Here is a 17952-nt window from a genome sequence, read left to right as displayed (position 1 = left end):
GAAACTGGAGGGAATGTGAAGGGTCTTGAAAATGATGACGAAGACCACGGCCGTCAGGTAGAGAAGAACACTCATAACCTCTAGTCTGGTGACAATGTAGCTTTTCCTCTTCAGACTCGAAAAGGAGCTTTTGCCTTCTGAAGAGGGAAGCCCTGGAGAGTTTGAAGGCCCTATGTCTGGAAACTATTTACGATCGGTTAATGTCCTCTAAGGGTAAAAACATTACAAGTGGTTTTAGCAGTTGGATGGCGATGGAAAAAAAAAAAAGAAAAAAAGGTAACTTTTACACTACTTTAAGTATGTTATTGCAAAAGTGTGGTTAATTCAATGTTGAAACTATGTTGCAGCATAGTGATGTAGTATGGCCAAAAACATCCCCATATATGCTATCCCATGTATGTTAACAGTAGAATTAGCAGCCTGTGCTTGGGCATTTAAAGATCCCATCATTCTAAAGGTCAGGGAAAAATTCTGCTTAACCTTAGGGGGAGTTGTTCTCAAATGCAGCTTCTGAGGAGCCACTGAATGCAGTTCTGATGTCTTAGACAACACTAGGCTCTGCCTGAACTACTCACCTTGCAGGTATTAAAACAGTCAAAACTTCAGTGACCTTACCTCAGAATACGTCTGTTGATCTGAAAATGTAAGTAAAATATCCAGGATAAAGAGAAATAAATCAAATAAATGGCATCATCCTTGCTTTCCCTAACGTTTCCTGATAGCGTGTAATAATTGACAATTACTGGGGCAGTAATCCGTTCCTTGGAAAGCAAAGTGCTGTCATGACAAACTTCCTGAGTAACTTCAGCTGTCCCAGTGCATTCCAGGCAAGCCAGGCTGTTTCAGAGATAGCAGCAGATCAGGTTATACTGGAGCCAAGTACTGCAAGTCCTTCACTTTGAACTGCATCCAGGAGTGAATAGGTCAGTAAGGCACCTGCTGAGGAGCCGGTGAACATGTTCCTACTATTTAAAGTTATCTAGCTGAGGGGTGGCCAGATTCAGTGCAAGGTGTAGGTATCTCAAGTAGATACGGATTTTGGTAAACATCCTCCAGTGTATACAATATTCAAAAAATTAAGGGTTGAAAAGTTGGCTGGTAGATTATATTGAAGACCAAAAAAACCAAACCAAACCAAAAAAAAAAAAAAAAAACGCTTCATAAATGACAGTGAGAATTATATGTTTAGCAACTAAATGAAGTGTAAGATTCTGTTTGTGTTCCTGAATCATGCTTTCAGAAAGCAGAGACAATGCCACTTGTAGTTCTCCAGAGCTTAGTATTCCACACATCTCCCTCCCTTACTGCTGTATAGGAAGCACAGCTCTGCACACCAACAACATCGTGAGGAAGTTGGAAGAAACTTTATTCTAGTTCCTATTTTACTAGTGCTGCTATAAAACTGTAGACCTGTCTGGAGTTTCTTCAAAGATACACTCATGAGACTGATGGTAGAATTTGGTCTCTATCACATTGTTGGGTGAAAACTGTATCTTTTTCAACACCTTTGCTGTTCTGGAGCATGATCTGAATATTTTTCCTCATATGTGTGTGAAATGCAATCTAGAGGATAATCATAGATTATATATAATCATAACGATATATAGATATTATAATCATATATAATGATTATACATAGTCATTCTGTAATCATAGATAATAGAATCATCTTGATTGGAGAATACCTTCAAGATCATCAAGTCCACCTGACCTACCAAGTCCCAGCATTAAAACATGTCCCTTAGTGCCACATCCACGTGCCTCTTAAATACCTTCCTTTAAATACCTTAAAAGCTTTGATCTTGAATTGATTCATCAAAGGATTCCTTCCCAGGTTCAGATGACATACCACCATATGAACAACCTCAGGCAGGGGAGTACTGTTGTTTATCTTTTTCTCTAGATCTGCTGATGCATTTTCCTATCTAAAGAAAAGTAATTCTGTACTGGAAATAATAATAAAAAAAAACTTGTGCACCATGTGTAGCTGGAAAGTCAAACTTGAGTAAAACGTGTATGGAAGATGCTCAGGTGGAACAAAGAAAGCCATCACTGGTCTGGTGTGCCCCAGGAGGAAGGCTCCAGGAAGACCCAGTTCACAGGGATTCTGGCCCCACAGCCCCCACCACACAAGTTCCCCAGAGACATTAAGAAGGTTATATGGCTACAGCCTCTTTAGACTGAGGAAAGGTTGAAGCTCTTTGGTCACAGCAGTGGCCAAATGAGTCATGCTGTGAGGAGGAGTGAACTTCAACAAGGCTATGGAGTAATCCTTTGCTGTTCGATATAAGGTTGATAAGTGAAGAGGGACATTTTTCAGAACTGAGGATTGAAATGTTTCTGTTACCGTATATATATTTATATCTTGAAAATGGTTGTTTCATTTTTCTTCCTTATTTATTTATTTATTTTAATTGCACACAGAGATTCAAGGAAATCATCATCTTCAGAAACATGGTCTTCCATGTAGTATATTTGGTCATGCCCAGTTACTTGCTTTGTTTGATTCTGGTGAGTGTATTGAAATGAGGAAACTTATCATTTTCTCCTACCATAACTGAGTTTTCAATCAAGATGGAATTATATTTTTAGCATTTCTCTATTTATCTGGTACACAGGACACAACCCAATCTAATCTAAAAATGATTAACTCACGCTGAAAATGATGGGACAGAGACACAGGTAAGCATCATACAGCTCCTGGGAAAATGCATTTCTGAAATGACAGCAATTCTTCTGGAGCCCACATAGAGTGATTTTGAACATAGTTCTTGGAATTTTTTTTATTGGCTTATTTATATGTACATTATAAAATGCTTTTAAATTGTAGATTTGAGATTTATTTCTGTCATCTCCTGCATTTTAAATTTGTCTCCCCATCCTTTAGTTTAAAGCTTATGTTCTAATAACCCAAGAATAAATGTGAAGGTGCTTCGAGGATTTTATCTGGGAGGAAATCTATGTTGTAAGATGTGAAGTGTTTTTGAACCTAGTCCTTTGATAGTCTGATGTGCCATAAATCTTATGGCATGTTACCTATAAATTCAGCATACAGTCTGACAGCTATGTTTGATTTTGATTCTCTAAAGGATTCTGAAGGAATAGCAGGAATCCGTTTAGACAAGGGCAAGAAACTCCGGCCTTTTATTTTCCTCGCTTTTGAGAAAGTAAATTGTGTTTGCTAATGAGTAACTTCAGAAAAATGAGCAGACTGCAGGAATCTTTCAGTCCTCTGACAGAACTTTAGACCTCTTTAGCAAGACCCTTTCCTGCTCCAGTAGCCACAGCAAAACCCCAGACTAAAGGCCTTGGGGTTCTCGCTGTTCCCTGATGCAATACGTAGCTCAACTCCTGCTGCTTTTTATTCTGTTCAGTTTTACTTGTTCTCAGTAACATTGGCAAGGTCAGCGGTGTTTTTAACTAGGTGCAGCTCGGTCACGCAGCTGTGTGTATAGTCCACCAAGACAACTCACGGTCTGCATGCAAAACGCGTTCCCTTGACACACTTCAGAGGCAGTTAGCCCCAGCGGCAAAATGGAGGCACTCCACCAGATGAAATAACAAGCAAGCATCAACAGTCTCCCCATCGGTAAGTTTACAGACACCTTGCACTCAGAAGCATTTTGTGCAACACCTAACATCAATGTTCAGCCTTAGTCTGGCTCCAGCTGAATTCAAGGCAAGCTGAATGGAAACAAGATCAGTTTAGGGAGTTTATTTTATGTAAAATATAAACATGTTAACAGGAGAAAATACTGTTTTCTTATGTTACAACCTTAATATCCAACATGAGGTTTATCTTACAGTTCTGCAGATAGCGCAGGGTTTAATTACATGTACATGATTAAAAAGAGCAGATACTCAACTGTACACACACACGGCATATTGTACCCTTTACAAGAAATTCAGTATTTTATGTGTCCCCAGATGTATGCCTAATAGTTTTACTACCTCTTACTCCATTCAAAAAACTAGCACAAAATACTTACTTAGTTTTTCTATGATTGCACCTTTTTGACCAGGTAGGTAGGGACTGCATATTTACAAACAGATATACATATCCAAAGCCTCAGACTAAACAGCCCTTTCCATACTTCCTCCTCCATTTTTTTTTTTTCTTCTTCGCCACTACTCTACACTCATATTCGTACAATAATGCTGACTTTACTCCTGAAGAGTCACGGGTAAGTTACAGAGCTCCTGTTAGTGCTCTTTAATGAAAGTCACTGAAGCTGGAATTTTTTTCCAGGATAAACGCTTGAATCTGTAACACAGCTGCCCTCAAGTTGCTCTTAGGGTTAGAATGAGAGTTGAGAAAACGACTAGAAAATAATACAGTATCTGAACACAGTGTCATGGGATGCTTGCAGATATGAACACCATGGATAATAGAAAGCTGATGTTTGAGCACAGCTTCTTTGAGGAGCGTATTCCTATTAATGAGAGTTTGAGGTTGTGGGGAGAAGGGCTGCAAATATTTCTTAATTATCTACTGTGGCAGGCTGTGGTGAACTACAGGGTGTCTTCACAGAGGGTTTGTTTCTGCCACTTTGGAACCCGTAGGAGAAGGGTTAGGATTATCTAGGGGATGGAGCGCTGACTTCATCTGGGTAAGCTGAGGGTTAAGATGCTGTGTGCCGTCCAGCTCCTCCTACAAACTACTATGCTAACACAAAAAAATCACTCTTTAAGAGTCTTTCATACAGCAAAGTTGCCACCTGTAACAGCCTTCATCGGAAGCATTAAGCTGTTAAATTGCCCATTGTAATGGCACACACAAGTTAATTTATTTTACATTGTGCAATGGTCCCAGCCCTGATAACCCAGTGAAGCAGAATTATTAAAGAATTATAGCAACTCTGAGACCATGAATAAAGGGAGCTATGTGCAGCCTCATATTAAATCCTCCAGGCAAAGCCAGCAAGCAAACCTCCTAGGGGGTAAACAATCATTAGTGTGTAAAAAGGTGTGGGCTTAGCCCAGCTGGTCCCATCAGGTGGGCACATACCTGGTAGGTGTTGTTTGACCTTGTATGCAAAAATGCTAATCTAAATCATTCTTGTGGACGGGTTCAAGCAATCTCCCCAAAGTAATGCACATTAGCTGGAAAGAAATTAAAAGGGTGTCTTTGAGGCTTGCCAAGGGCTGTTTAAATATTCAGTGCCATGTTAAATGGATAAGAAACACCTCACCAACAGAACTGCAGCAACAGGAAAAAGTCCTGGTCTTTTCATTGATCGAAGAGAGTACAATGTCTAAAATAAATTAACAACAACATTTTTGCAATTAGTTTTGCACTAACAAAGCAAAGTCAGTGATTTTCTGATATAGTTACCATCAACACTGCTCTGCAAGAAATATTCAGCATCTTTGATAGATGGAGTGTTATTATTTTATTTTTTACTAGCATGTATCCTACTTCTTTCCTTTATATGAGCCCAAGTGGAGAGAAGGAAGATACAAAAAGATTGCTCTCCTTGCTTGTATTCACACAAAGGCCAAGAATAAATGCAGCTCTTAAGATTACTCATGTTTGAGATTGCACAGAGCACAGGTAAAATGGCAAATAGAGCACTATGTGCGTTACCAGTTGATTGACAGGTAAGTGTTTGGTAAAAGAGAATATTCTTGGGAGAAGTGGAGCTTTTCTAAATTATGGTCATTAATAACTGTCCAACAGAAGGAAGTATTGCAGCCATTCCATTCTTTATCTGTAGTCTTGCAGATAGAGCGCAAAAAATGCCGTGAAATCTGAGGTGTAAGTGCAATTCATCACGTACATATTGCTACAGAAGGTGAGAGGACAGACACACTATAAATACTGCATCCTTGTCATCCTTGAGGTGTTTACAGTGTGCTTGTCCTCTCACCTTCCACAGCAATATGAACAAATACATATGAACAAATTTGTGCTTCCCAAATTTACAGCCCAACTAGGACTACAAACATAGAAATAGAAATTGGGTTGTAACTAGAGATGCTGCATCACAAGCAGAAGGTTGCAAAAGCAAAAAGACAACAGCAAAGTGTTAAGCTGATTGGAATTTCACAAGATTGACACTGATGCTTAAAGTGCTTAGGTTGGTTACATTTAAAAACAAAGTACGTAAAAATTAAAACAGAAAATTAATAATATTAACTATGTAAGTTATTATACAAATACATTAACAGAGAAACAAAAGAGAAATAAATTAAAACAGACTTTGATAAAAGTTCTAACATGGAACAGGTATAAATCCAAAACTTCCTAATATTACTAGCACACATTTAGCTATAAGATACTGCTCAAACTCGCCAGCCACACGCAGCGAAAATGTGATAAATCAAGAAGGGGCTGCTGCTGAGAGACATCAAATCACTGGCAGCTGCAAGTTGTCAGCTCCGGTCCCAAGTAGGTGATGTTGTTACAGATGGGAGAATTAAATGTAATGTCTGAAGATAAAAGACAGGTGTGGTAGCACGTTAGGACCCACCACATAACATGAATTTTAATTTCAGCTTAGGTCTTTAATACCTTTATTCAATCTAACGTGAAGGAAACACCTACTGCTTTATTTCCTTTACTACAACTGCTAAAGGAACAAGATCTTTAAGATGTTATCTGCTGCTCTGTGGTAACTGTAAATTATTAAAATTGAATTGACAGAAGCAATTTGGGGACTTAATTGCAACAAGGCGTTCTGCTTCACTGATATGGTTCCTCCATCACTCCCTGTTCTGCCTCCCTCTGCTGTGTCCCAGAAATAGAAATTACATAAAATCCTGACAGCCTGTTCTGCGGAACACTGAAGTTGAGGTCTAAGCTCATCGTCTAAGATAACTGATTCATCAGCACTGCAGTGCTTCATCGGGTTTAGCTGAAAAACAGCACAGGACAAAAGTGTTCTTTTTCAAAGTAAGAACATGGTAGTAAGTTTTATAAACTTCTCGGTAACAGCACATGAAACAAGTAGAGAACTTCAGATGTCATTAGGCCTAATACACTCAGAACCATAAAAACAGTCATTTTAGGGAAGTACAGGACACTCGCAGACATCTGCGCTATATTTTTATGTTCTAAAGGCTGACTGAAAAACTTTGATTGTCCTAAATATTTTACCATTTTTTCTCATAAGAGACTGGAAATCTATATATAAACTTAAGAAAGAAAGGATTACATTTTTTTTAATCAACTAAACTATTTTACATCTTAATATTGTTCCTGTGACAATCCTAATCCTGCAAAATGTGCTTAATTTGACATAGATCAGAACTTCTCCTGACTGAAGAACATTGATTTATTTATTTATTTAGAATCAAAAGAAAATGCTCCTTACTTTAGCTGGTATTAACACAAAGTGAACGTTCCACGATTTTCAGAGTTGTTGTCAAACCACTGACTGGTGAGATACCAGTGATGTGATCTCGAACTCCTGCTATAAGTACCTGTACAATATTTTCTCATAAATCTTATGCATCTCTTCTCATTTGTAACAGAAAAGTTGGGCAATTCATTTTTAACACAGTTTTCACACTTTATGAAAAGCAGTAATGTACAACAGTTATCTGTACGTTTTACAACCTAGAGCTGTCTTGCAGCTGGAGAAAAGCAAAAATTAGTATCCTATACTTGATCATTTATATATTACTTCATTTTTATTAACATTAAAAAATCATTTTTCAGATAAGTTAATTCAAATATGAAAAACTTTTCCTAAAATTGAACTGATCTTAAAGTTATTTTTACGCAAAAATACTTTACATACAAACACGAGCCTCAAACATTCAATTGATACATTAAGAGTGTATTTTTTGTTGCTTGCTTTAAAACTGAAGAATGCCCTGTGAATGTTCAGTAGTAAACTGTAAAGTACAGACTCTTGGACCAATACTGGTGACTGCTGAACTGGAGTGTCTTCATTCACAATCAGGAAACACTCCTGTTTTAAAAGGCAAGTGATTATTATACCTTTAATGTGGCAATTCTGAATGCTCATAAATACATCCATTAAAGAAGGATATGCAGGTTTAGCTTTTCAGTGGAAAAATCTCCTGGACCTCAGTGAGAGCCAGTCTCCTGTATGATGTCTGTCTTTTGTGTTACAGACAGAACATTTCATTCCATCATCAATAAAAGGACAACAACTGCATCCCAATTATGCTTGTCTTTAGCCTGCATAACAACCTTCATTCATGTGAATGATCTCTGCAGACCTCTACTGTTACTCACCTACCTCAGTACTCTAAGGTTACATTCTACGTGTTTTCTTGTATTGGTATAACACGATAAACCACATATAATGTTATATGAAAAGTCCACTTTTGTTTCTCCTTCAGTGTAAAGTGCTATGTTTCTTTTGTTTACAAAATGGGCATTGATAAATCCAGCTGTTCAGCTGATGTTACAGTAGAAGCTAGTATTTCATTTTCACTGTTATTCAACAAAAAGATATTCCACATTCACAGTAGATTACAATGAAAAATGTTTTTCTCTTTCCTACAGAAAACTAAAATATAACATTTAGCTGTGCTTCTAAAGCCATTTTCTGAAACAGTGTCTGCCATAAAGTAGTAGGCAGGCTTCTAAAAGAAAAGTACCAAAAGCAACATTGTCTAATAAATACCAAACGAGTGAATAAAATATAACAAGCAGAAATACATTTTGCGAGATGAGAAAATTTCCTTGTAAATACTGGAACCAACTTTCAGTCCCCTTGAAGACAGCAGGAGTTTCTTTGCTGTTGACTTCATTGGAATAGGTATTTGGCTACCGGGGTTTAAGCATTGCATAAAGGAGTGTCAAACCAAGCAAGCTAACCTGGTGTTACCACTGCCTCATCCTGCTTTCCATCTCTCCTCATACCCTGTTGATACTTTCTTCTACATCCTTTTTTTGCCAAATTCTAGTATGTGTGTTCAGCAGTTTTATTAACCAGTGCATGACTACTGCCAGCCAAATTCACCCAGAAAAATCAGAAACAGTTGCACTAAGCCTTTTGACATTTTTAAAATCGGACCCTCAAGAGCCCTATCTGGCTTTGTGGTGATCCAAATGCTAACAAAAATGGCTAAAAACACTAGCAATGGCATATACATGGCAGCGTGTGTAAATTAATGGTTGTTATATGCTGTTATGTTGCTAAGAAATGGACTCCTTCTTGAGAAGTGTACATGGGACCTACAGATATTCAGAAATGACAGGATCAAGCCCTGTCTTATGTACTGTACCAACAACATGCATTTAGCAGGACTGTGTAATTTCAGTCCTGGTGGATATGTTGTACATGAGCAGTGTTGGTATCTCTGCAAACTAAATTAAGTACGGACTTTATTATACTGTTTCAACAGAAAGATAAGCCCAGTCTCTATAAATGTTACTTATCTCTGTGTCATATGTGTCATCCAGTGCTCTCTAAGTTCTGAAATCTCACCTAGCTGTACTATCGCATGGTTAGCACACTGACTGGACATACAGCATTACTTTGTTCCATTGCAATTTAACTCCCTCTATGTGAATGTTAGGCCTGAAGTTATAAACTGAAAGTTTTTAAAAACCCAAAGCTTAAGTGATTTTGGAAGAATATCTTTGCAGGGGAGAGTAACATGTTAAAAAATAAATTAAAAAAATCCCCTATGCAACCACAATTCCAGTCATTATGAAGCAGGTTTTTTTTTCATACACTTAAATTGGGTAAGTATATGTCAGAGTGTATTTAAAGGAATGTTTTGTAAATCAACACACCCCAAAGTCATTTAGAAAGCTTTAAACAATTTTGCCCTAAATGCAATGAACACTTCCATATAAAATACTACTCTAGCTGGATTGGGTTTAACAGTTGACATCCAGATCTTATTATCTGTAAATGTTAGTCCATATAAATTCCACTAAAATCTGACTGCAATTAAATTTTCAATCAGACTTAAAACCAACAAACTAACCCCCCTCACCAAAATAAAGTTCTGTATGTCAAAAGTGAACAGCTATAGTCAATACCACGTGGACCGTTTAATAGGAGACAGACTTATCATTGTTCAACCATACAAGATGTGGTCATTGTAAAGGTTGGTTCAGGGGGGCCATCACCTTCTTTGCGTGCAGCATTGTGGTGTGCAACTGTCACAGTTTGCCAAGTCACTCTCTTGATTGATAGAATAAAATATAACCAGACTCTGAATTTTTTGATATGTCAGAGGTCAGTCCATAGAATTCTTCAATAGCTTGAGCATCTATTTTCTGCAAGATAAATAGAATTGTTTATGTACAGTTAGGTTAAAGAAATACCAAGCGTGGATTAAATGGCTTTGTAAAAACAAAAGACAAATTCAGTTATATGTTTCAGGGGAGCAATTAACAAATTCTGTTTGCAGTTCAGGCTCTGAAAGGGTAATGTTTAGGGGCTAAATCCTACTGATTGCACTCATGAAGTCAATAGAAATGTTTGTCTCAGAGAACCTAACTGAATTAAGGCTTTTTCTAGTAACAGAGACTCTTTTGAATGCAGTAGTGAACACTGGCAAAAAGCATGAATGTGACCACGTGACCTCATCTTTCTGAGAGGTGACAGAAACCCTCTTCAAGACATGCACCATTCCCAGTGGTCCCAAAGTGCTTACTCTACTCCAGTGGATTTAAACCTGGGAAACAAGACTCAAGACCTCAGTTTTGTCAGGTGCCAGAGTGACATAAAGGGTTTGCTTGGGAATTAATTGTTCTGTGCTTAGAATCTGTGATAGTTGTGGACCAGACCTTGCTCTAATTTACATTCAGACAATCCCAGATGGATTACAGAGTTCAGACTTTCTTATAACTTCCCAGTTGTTCAGGAATTAAAATCCTACAGCAAACCTAACTTTAACCAGTCCAGTTTTGCCTAGTGATATTGCCAAAGATTGCAAAATAGTTCCTGCAACGAATTAAATTGATTTTATTACATAGAGAGAACATTCCAAATTAAACTCTCAAAATCTGATATTAAAAATGTTTGATGTTGCTCTGAAATAAAACAACCCTCTTTGACATTGACAGGGTACAAACTGCACAATTAATCATTCTGTTTGCAATCCTACTTCCTAACTGAGCTGAACTAAATATCACATTACAACCAAGCTGTGACTTCGCAGAGTAGTAATCTATACCCAGATCTGGATCAGAATTTTAATTCCAAATTGAGAAGAGAACATAAACAAATGTTATGCTTGTGGCCTTCAGCATACTGACCTCTACAATGTCATCATCAAACAAGAGCCAAAATCCATGACTTTTCACAATAGTAATATAATGCCCACGATTTGGTCCACTAAAAAGCAAAACAAGAAATAAAAATAAAAATCATAAAACCTGTAATAACTTTAGAAGGTACTATTGGTTCCATTTTGATAAATCACATGTCTATATTAAAGCAGACTGAATTATAAATACATGTTAAGAAGAACATAGTAAACCCACCTGTGGTGGTACAGTGGAAATGTTCTTTTCCCTTTTTGCCTTGTTGCAGCGACTTAATCAGCTAAAAGCTAAATGTGTTGTTTTCATCTGTTCTATGACCATTTGCAAATTAACCTACAGAGTACTTAACAATTTGCTCATAGCAGACATCAGCTAAGGCAAATATTTTAAGAGATTCAGGCCAAGATACATGCAAGCTGGTGCAGCAGCATGGTATATGTCCCCCCGCCCACTCTCCCTCCATTTTGTCAGGCATGCCTCTGCCCTTGACAAACGCCTGGAACTGGCAATAGCTTGAAAAAAGCAATAGCTTGAGATAGACATGAACGTGTCTTACCTTCCACAGTGAACAACAACAGCTACCAAGTCATACATCCGATCTAAGTTGACAGCATCACCAGACGTGTTGAAGAGACGTAACTCCAGAGGAAATACTACACGATATGACAGCTTAGTATACCTGTGCAATTGTTCCATATACTTGAATCTCTTGAGGTGTAAGGCAAGAATCATTGGCAGCTTTTTTACTCGCATCCTGTGAAACCATTAGAGTGCACGTGATAAAGACCTGCCCAGTTCAAAGCCACTCTTTCCTTGATGAGTAAATGTTTGCATTAAAAAAGCACCTTGTAAGTAACACTAGTCTACTAGCAGAAGCATCTACAGTAAAACTTGTGATAGTTTTGAATCTGTCTGTAGGTCCTCTGGCCCCCAGAGAGTGTGCCTTTGGGGTGCAAGCAATCTAAACACAACGAATTTCAAGGAGGAGGCTTGTCAAAGCCCAGGAGGGACATAGTGAAATACCCTACTCTTTGCTTACCTTTTCTGTGCCTCTTGTTTACTGCAGCAAGTTTCACAGTAGTATTTCTGTTCACTACATAATGTCTCTGTGTTGCTGAAGTCTCTGTAAATAAATACAGTCATCAGTTCTTAAAGGTTCTTAATACTTTTGCCCCAGTACCACACTTGGTCTGTGGAACTGGAACCCTAAAAAGACACACATGAAGAAATCTTGTTTCCACTGACATCCGCTTTTCTATAGCACCTAAATCAACAATACTGGGATTTGCAAAGGGACTAGGGGTATCTGCCTGCTGTGACAGCCCTGTGTTTTGTGCTGAGGCCCTACATACTATACAGGGGAAAGGTCAGGTGTCTCTAACTGAGATCTACATCCTCATCTCTTACATGTCAAGGGGCTGCCTAGAGTGCAATGTAGTTGCTCAATCCATCCAGTGCCTTTTAAAATTATTTGCAGAATGGACTATCTTCAAATGCACTTCAGTCATTCACAAATAGATCACATTTTATGGTGTTCTTCTCTAAGATAGGCTTGAATCCTCTTATGCAGAAGAAATAAACTGAATTCAGTCTTCTGTATCCTCTAACCTCTGAACCATTATCCAGAAGTTATGTGATTATACTTTCTTGTTGTCTAAAAAGGAAAGTGACAGCTACTATAGCAGTTTTCCTAAATACCTATTAAGTAAATATGCTTAGAAATGTTTCTGGACTGAGCTTCTGAACTGAGAGAAGCAGAGGAAGACCTGGCTTGATAATGCTGCTCTGTTCACAGAAAAGATTTGCTATAGTCACAATGCTAATATTCTTGGGAACACAATTTTAGGTATCTAAAATACTTAACTGGAAAAAAGTGGCAGTGATTTTTTTGTCACCTCAAGTGTTACATTGCAGCTGAGCAGGTGTTTTGAGAACTGTAAATACAGACATAAACACCTATCTTCCACTTCAGACACACAGGTTTTCTTGTGACTCTGAGCTTTAAATAGATGTATCTGAATCACAAGATGGTTTGGGTTGGAAGGCACCTTTAAAGTTCATCTAGTCCAACTTCCCTACCATGCCAGGGACACCTCTGACTAGATCAGGTTGCCCAAGGACCTGTCCAACCAGGCCTTAAAGATTCAGATGTTTCTGAAGAACAGAACTGTCCTGTTGATTGCACCTGCATTGTTGTACCTGACAGAGTTCTGAATTCCAGACAAATTCAGTCCCAGCAATAAGCTTCGTTCTGCCATCGCAGCCCATGTGCACAGAGGCTGAAGCCACGCTGCCTGCAAGGTTAGCCTCCCCTCACAGCAGGCAGCTCCAGACTCCTCTTAGAAAGGCAAGGGGAGGATTCCTCACGATTATTTTTACCTGGCATCATCACCACAGGGGCAGATGGGAGAGAGAGATGGGAGAGAAAACTGTATGGATTGCCAGGGCATGGGTATTAGGTTACTTCCACAACTTGTGGGAATTTTCCATTTTCAAGTTTAAGTTCTTTATGATTGATAGTTATAGTAAGATCTCTCATGCTCTGTTTCCTTTGGGGGAAGGGAGGTATGCAGGTGAAAATTAGATGTTTTTGTTGCCCTTTACAACTGCAGCTTTGGTAGTTGTTTCATCGATCAGGAATTTTCAGCATTAGATATTTCACAGTTAAAAACAGCTGATCATTGGAGTTCAGGCAGTCTGCATGTACAAGAACTACAGGCTTGAGGAACCTTTCTCTACAACTGCAGAGCTAGTTTCAAGACATTTCCAGCTATCTCCTGTTCCAGGAATGGGCCAATCTTCATTCTGTTTATATGGTACTTTAACAGGAAAAGGGAATTTTTAACTATACCTGCTCAAGACATACTAATTCAACATTGACCCTATATGCTCCCACACTTCTAGTCATTCTACAAGCTCAATGCTACAGTGCAGAAGACGCTTTCAGTTGTTTATATGCATAAATAGTATAAATTTTCTATTTTAAGAGATGACAGAATTCTTAGTGGAATAAAAAAAAGCACAGGCAGACTAGTTAACATTCAGGATCAAATGGACTGGTAAATTTTGCAACTCCTAGTGGAAATAAAAATAATGGAAATGTACTATGTATGTTATTAAACATTTGTTGCTTCAGGCCCAGTTGTCTACCCTGTGGAGTTAGACTATGCCAGAGGCTAGTATTCTTTGGACCTTTTCGATCTGAATAGCTACGGAAGTAACTGAAAAGAACCTTCATCCATAGTGGCAAAGAAATTCGTTGTACTGAAATGTTATATTGCACAGATTTTCTTTAATTTGCCTTTTCAGTGCAGTAATATTTAAAGCTTTAAAGTCACAGCAGAGCAGTTATCTTAAAAAGGATATAGTGAATTTTACAACAAGAATGGTAACTTGGTCATTCCTATTAGCAGTAACGACAAAAGCACTTACACCCTGTTTAATAATGAATAATGCAGTAAAGCAGTGAGAGGAAATCCATAGTCTCATTGAATATATGTTTTCTAAACAGAGGTAGACCTGCTTCTAGTGTGAAAGACAATCAGAAGAGATGACAGGTGATAACTCATTTATTTCTAGAAGAAACTATTTATTTCTTCCATTTATTTCTAGAAGAAACAATGGATAGATTTCAAATAGCATGGCATGTTGCTGGAGTAAGGCAGATGCTGTACTGCTGTGTATAAACAACTTCTGGGTATCCATACATTTCAGGACTGTGTAGATCTCTGCTGGAATATTGTGCATAGTTTTAGGCAACTGCAATTAAGGAAGGGGAATTCAAGAGAGAGGTTCAACTGGAGAGAATGCAGAAGAGTAACGAACATGAGCAGAGACCTAGAGAAGACGATCTGTGAAAGAATGCTTGAACGACCTTAGGTTGTTTAACTTGAAGAAAAAAAATAAAATAAAAAATAAAAAATAAAAAATAAACCCACAATTCTAGGAAGAGTGATGACATTCTGTATATAAACCACTGCTGCTAAGAGGAAGAGGAGCAACCCTTTTTTAATGCCCAGAGTATACAGGAGGTATGCAATGGAGCTACTACTGATAAAAGATCTTTTAGAACAGAAGGGACAAGCATCCCTACTTGAGGGCTAAGGACTTCTACAGTATCCTACAGGAGACTGAACTGAAACTGAGAAGGAATGAACTTACTGCATCTAGCACTTTAAAATGTAACAATTGTTTCTTAGTACAGTTTTATCTACAGAGAAATCAGTGCTTTCTAACTCAGGAAGTGGTTAGTACCTCATATGCTTTCTCTCTCTGTAAATCTCAGTTTGGTGTGAGATGTCAGGCAACATCTCCTAGGTATTCCAGAACAACTGCTAAAACTAAATGCAAGTTCAAAATTGTTAGCCAATGAAAGAGCTTGAAAGAGTAATTTGGCCAATTGATAATCATTACCTCTGATCAGCAATACATTGTCTTAAACCTAGATATCGTTTTTTTGTATCAATGTCAGAACTCCACATATTTTAAATCTCTCAGGATAATCATCCACGTAAACCTGAAATTTATTTTGATCTCGGAAGTATTTAACAGTTAAGCATGTACTAAGAGCAGAACTGAGACTTAGAATAAAAGACTTCTCATTGTATTTTTAGGTTGAGACACAAAACAAGAAACTTACATGGCAGAAAAGTAGGCTTTTGGAATCTTTTGCCCTCTAGGGACTCTAGCACTCATTCTATAAAGCATACACTTGACTTTTAATATGCACATAAGTCCTAATCAACAAAGCACTTGACTAAAAGCTTAAAGATAAGCACACACAAATCTCTTTGAAGCCATTATTATTCTGCAGCAATTCTTCCAGATGACAAGGCAATAAATTATTTTCCCCGAGAGAGGAATCTTTTTTCTCTTCCAAACACAGGCACTGAAAGTGAGAGTAAAACAAAATCCATTAATGTGTATTTTGTCATTAGAGGAAACATCCAGTTTGCAGTAGTTTTCTTCTGCTTAGGAAAATCTCAAAAACCAATGTTATTCTACTTTTCTATTCTGTATTTACTAGACTTGGAAAATTTAACAAAGTCAGATAGACGTATCTTTCAAAGAGATGCATTCATTTACCTTAGACAGTGTGTAATTGATGTGTTCTGCTCCACATCAACAGAAAGGTCAAGAAAATCTTCATCTTTGCTACTAACCTGTGGCAAAGAATATACATGTAAAACAGATTTAGTAAAAATCATACATCCAAATGCTGTTTATGCCTATGTGCAAGTGCTGAAGATGGACCAATTTCTCAAAATAAATTACACAATTTATTTCAATAACTTAATTTTTTCTCTAGTTCAGCATGACTGTATTCATTCTGTCAGGTTAGCAACCTGACCGATCCAGCTTTCATATCATTTAACTTCCATCTGTTCCACTTAGCCAAACCCACTGACCGTGGATCAGTGGCTGCAGTTTTATGTCTATTAAAGGGAAAGCATCATCCCTTATGGTAGCTGTAACTGCGCTGTTACGTATGTTCTCTGGTTATGCAACGCAGCCCAGCTCCTTACTACACTGGAGTTTTATTTATCTGTGTATAACATACTACATTACGTAATCTCACTTTATGCCCTACATAAGTATATCCGCTATTATGGACGTAGTGAAGATACTTTCCATGTTGGCATTCATTGAGAAGTGTCATTCAACCACTTTATGTTTTCTCTACAGTCAGTAGTTAAAAGCCTGTTACTGTGTTTCTTGTTGACAGACCCGCATTTCCCCATTGAATATTGCTCCTGATCAATAATTTTGACCAGGTTGAATAAGAGGTTACAGGTAAAAGCAGCAAAGTGTTAATATTTTGCAAAGTAATTATGATTTTGACAATGTTTTTTTTACATGGAACAAGAGGAGAAAAAAATCTGATAAAGGGTGTTTTCAAAAACATTAACTAGGAATATTTCGGGAATGGTAGATATAAACAGATCTGGAAACATGCTGCAAGTAAAAGATCCCATTTTGGGTCATCTCAAATCTTAGAGAATACTAAAACTTCGTCATTATCTAAACAAATATTTTTGCAGATTAAAGAATGAAGTAGAACAGGTTATCAATTGAAATTCAAGAGGCAGAGATTTTCTCTTCATCCATTACAAGGATTTTAAGGCCTTGAAAATCCAGAAAAGCCATCGTGTCTTTTTCAGATCACAGAAACTAAGACTGTAGCAAAATTACTTACTTCGCATGAATTTAGTCTTATTTGTAACAACCAATTTTGTTTATGAAATGTTGCATGAACACTCCATAGTTCTGTTCCTGTATCTGCATTTCCTTAGAATAACCAAACCACGCAGGATAGCGAAGTTCAAATCAAGAACTTCAGTGAGGGGTTGAATCTGTTGTTCTGACCCAGGTCACTCATGCTCAGATCAATGCAAGCCTATGTATGTGGAAGTTATATACTGCTCTGAGCTCATCTTTGCATTATGTCAGGGATCCTATAAACATAGTGAATGCGGCCCATATCAGTCCTGAATCCAGAGGAACACCTTTAGCAGGATTAATTTTGATATTACCATGGATGTACAGAGGCATAAAGTGCATCCAAATAAAACGAACAGCAGTTCTTCAAACAAAAATCCTCTCTGAGACATGATTCTACCCAGACAGCACAGGAAACCACAAAACTGGCAGCAATCAACTGCAGTATAAACACATAGCTAGAACTCAAAAGATAGAGCAACAAAACTTCAGAGAACATTGTGTCTCTGCTGCTGGAACTGAAGTTC

The 17952-nt window shown here is 37.7% G+C and overlaps 2 protein-coding genes across 7 annotated transcripts in view; one reads left to right on the top strand and one right to left on the bottom strand.

Annotated features, from left to right (window-relative positions):
* RASL11B (RAS like family 11 member B) overlaps positions 1-17952 on the top strand; it is a 290210-nt gene that overhangs the window by 215597 nt on the left and 56661 nt on the right. The gene's annotated exons all lie outside the window — the stretch shown is intronic.
* Positions 3701-17952, bottom strand: part of USP46 (ubiquitin specific peptidase 46) — a 35721-nt gene continuing 21469 nt past the window's right edge. For 5 of the 6 annotated variants that reach the window (XM_083835424.1, XM_083835421.1, XM_083835422.1 and 2 more), the window contains 5 exons: positions 16292-16368; positions 12246-12329; positions 11763-11960; positions 11198-11276; positions 3701-10213 (listed from right to left, as the gene is read on the bottom strand). In XM_083835424.1, coding sequence (XP_083691550.1) covers positions 10112-10213; positions 11198-11276; positions 11763-11960; positions 12246-12329; positions 16292-16368 — 540 coding nt within the window. In that variant the 3' untranslated portion in view covers positions 3701-10111. The remainder of the gene's footprint in view (positions 10214-11197; positions 11277-11762; positions 11961-12245; positions 12330-16291; positions 16369-17952) is intronic. The other variant, XM_083835426.1, reaches the window with a different exon arrangement.

The sequence above is a fragment of the Anser anser genome, assembly GCF_964211835.1.
Source record: "Anser anser genome assembly, chromosome: 4".
Classification (NCBI taxonomy): domain Eukaryota; kingdom Metazoa; phylum Chordata; class Aves; order Anseriformes; family Anatidae; genus Anser; species Anser anser.
Note: the sequence above shows the minus strand (reverse complement) of the source record. Positions and strands in the feature narration are given on the sequence as shown.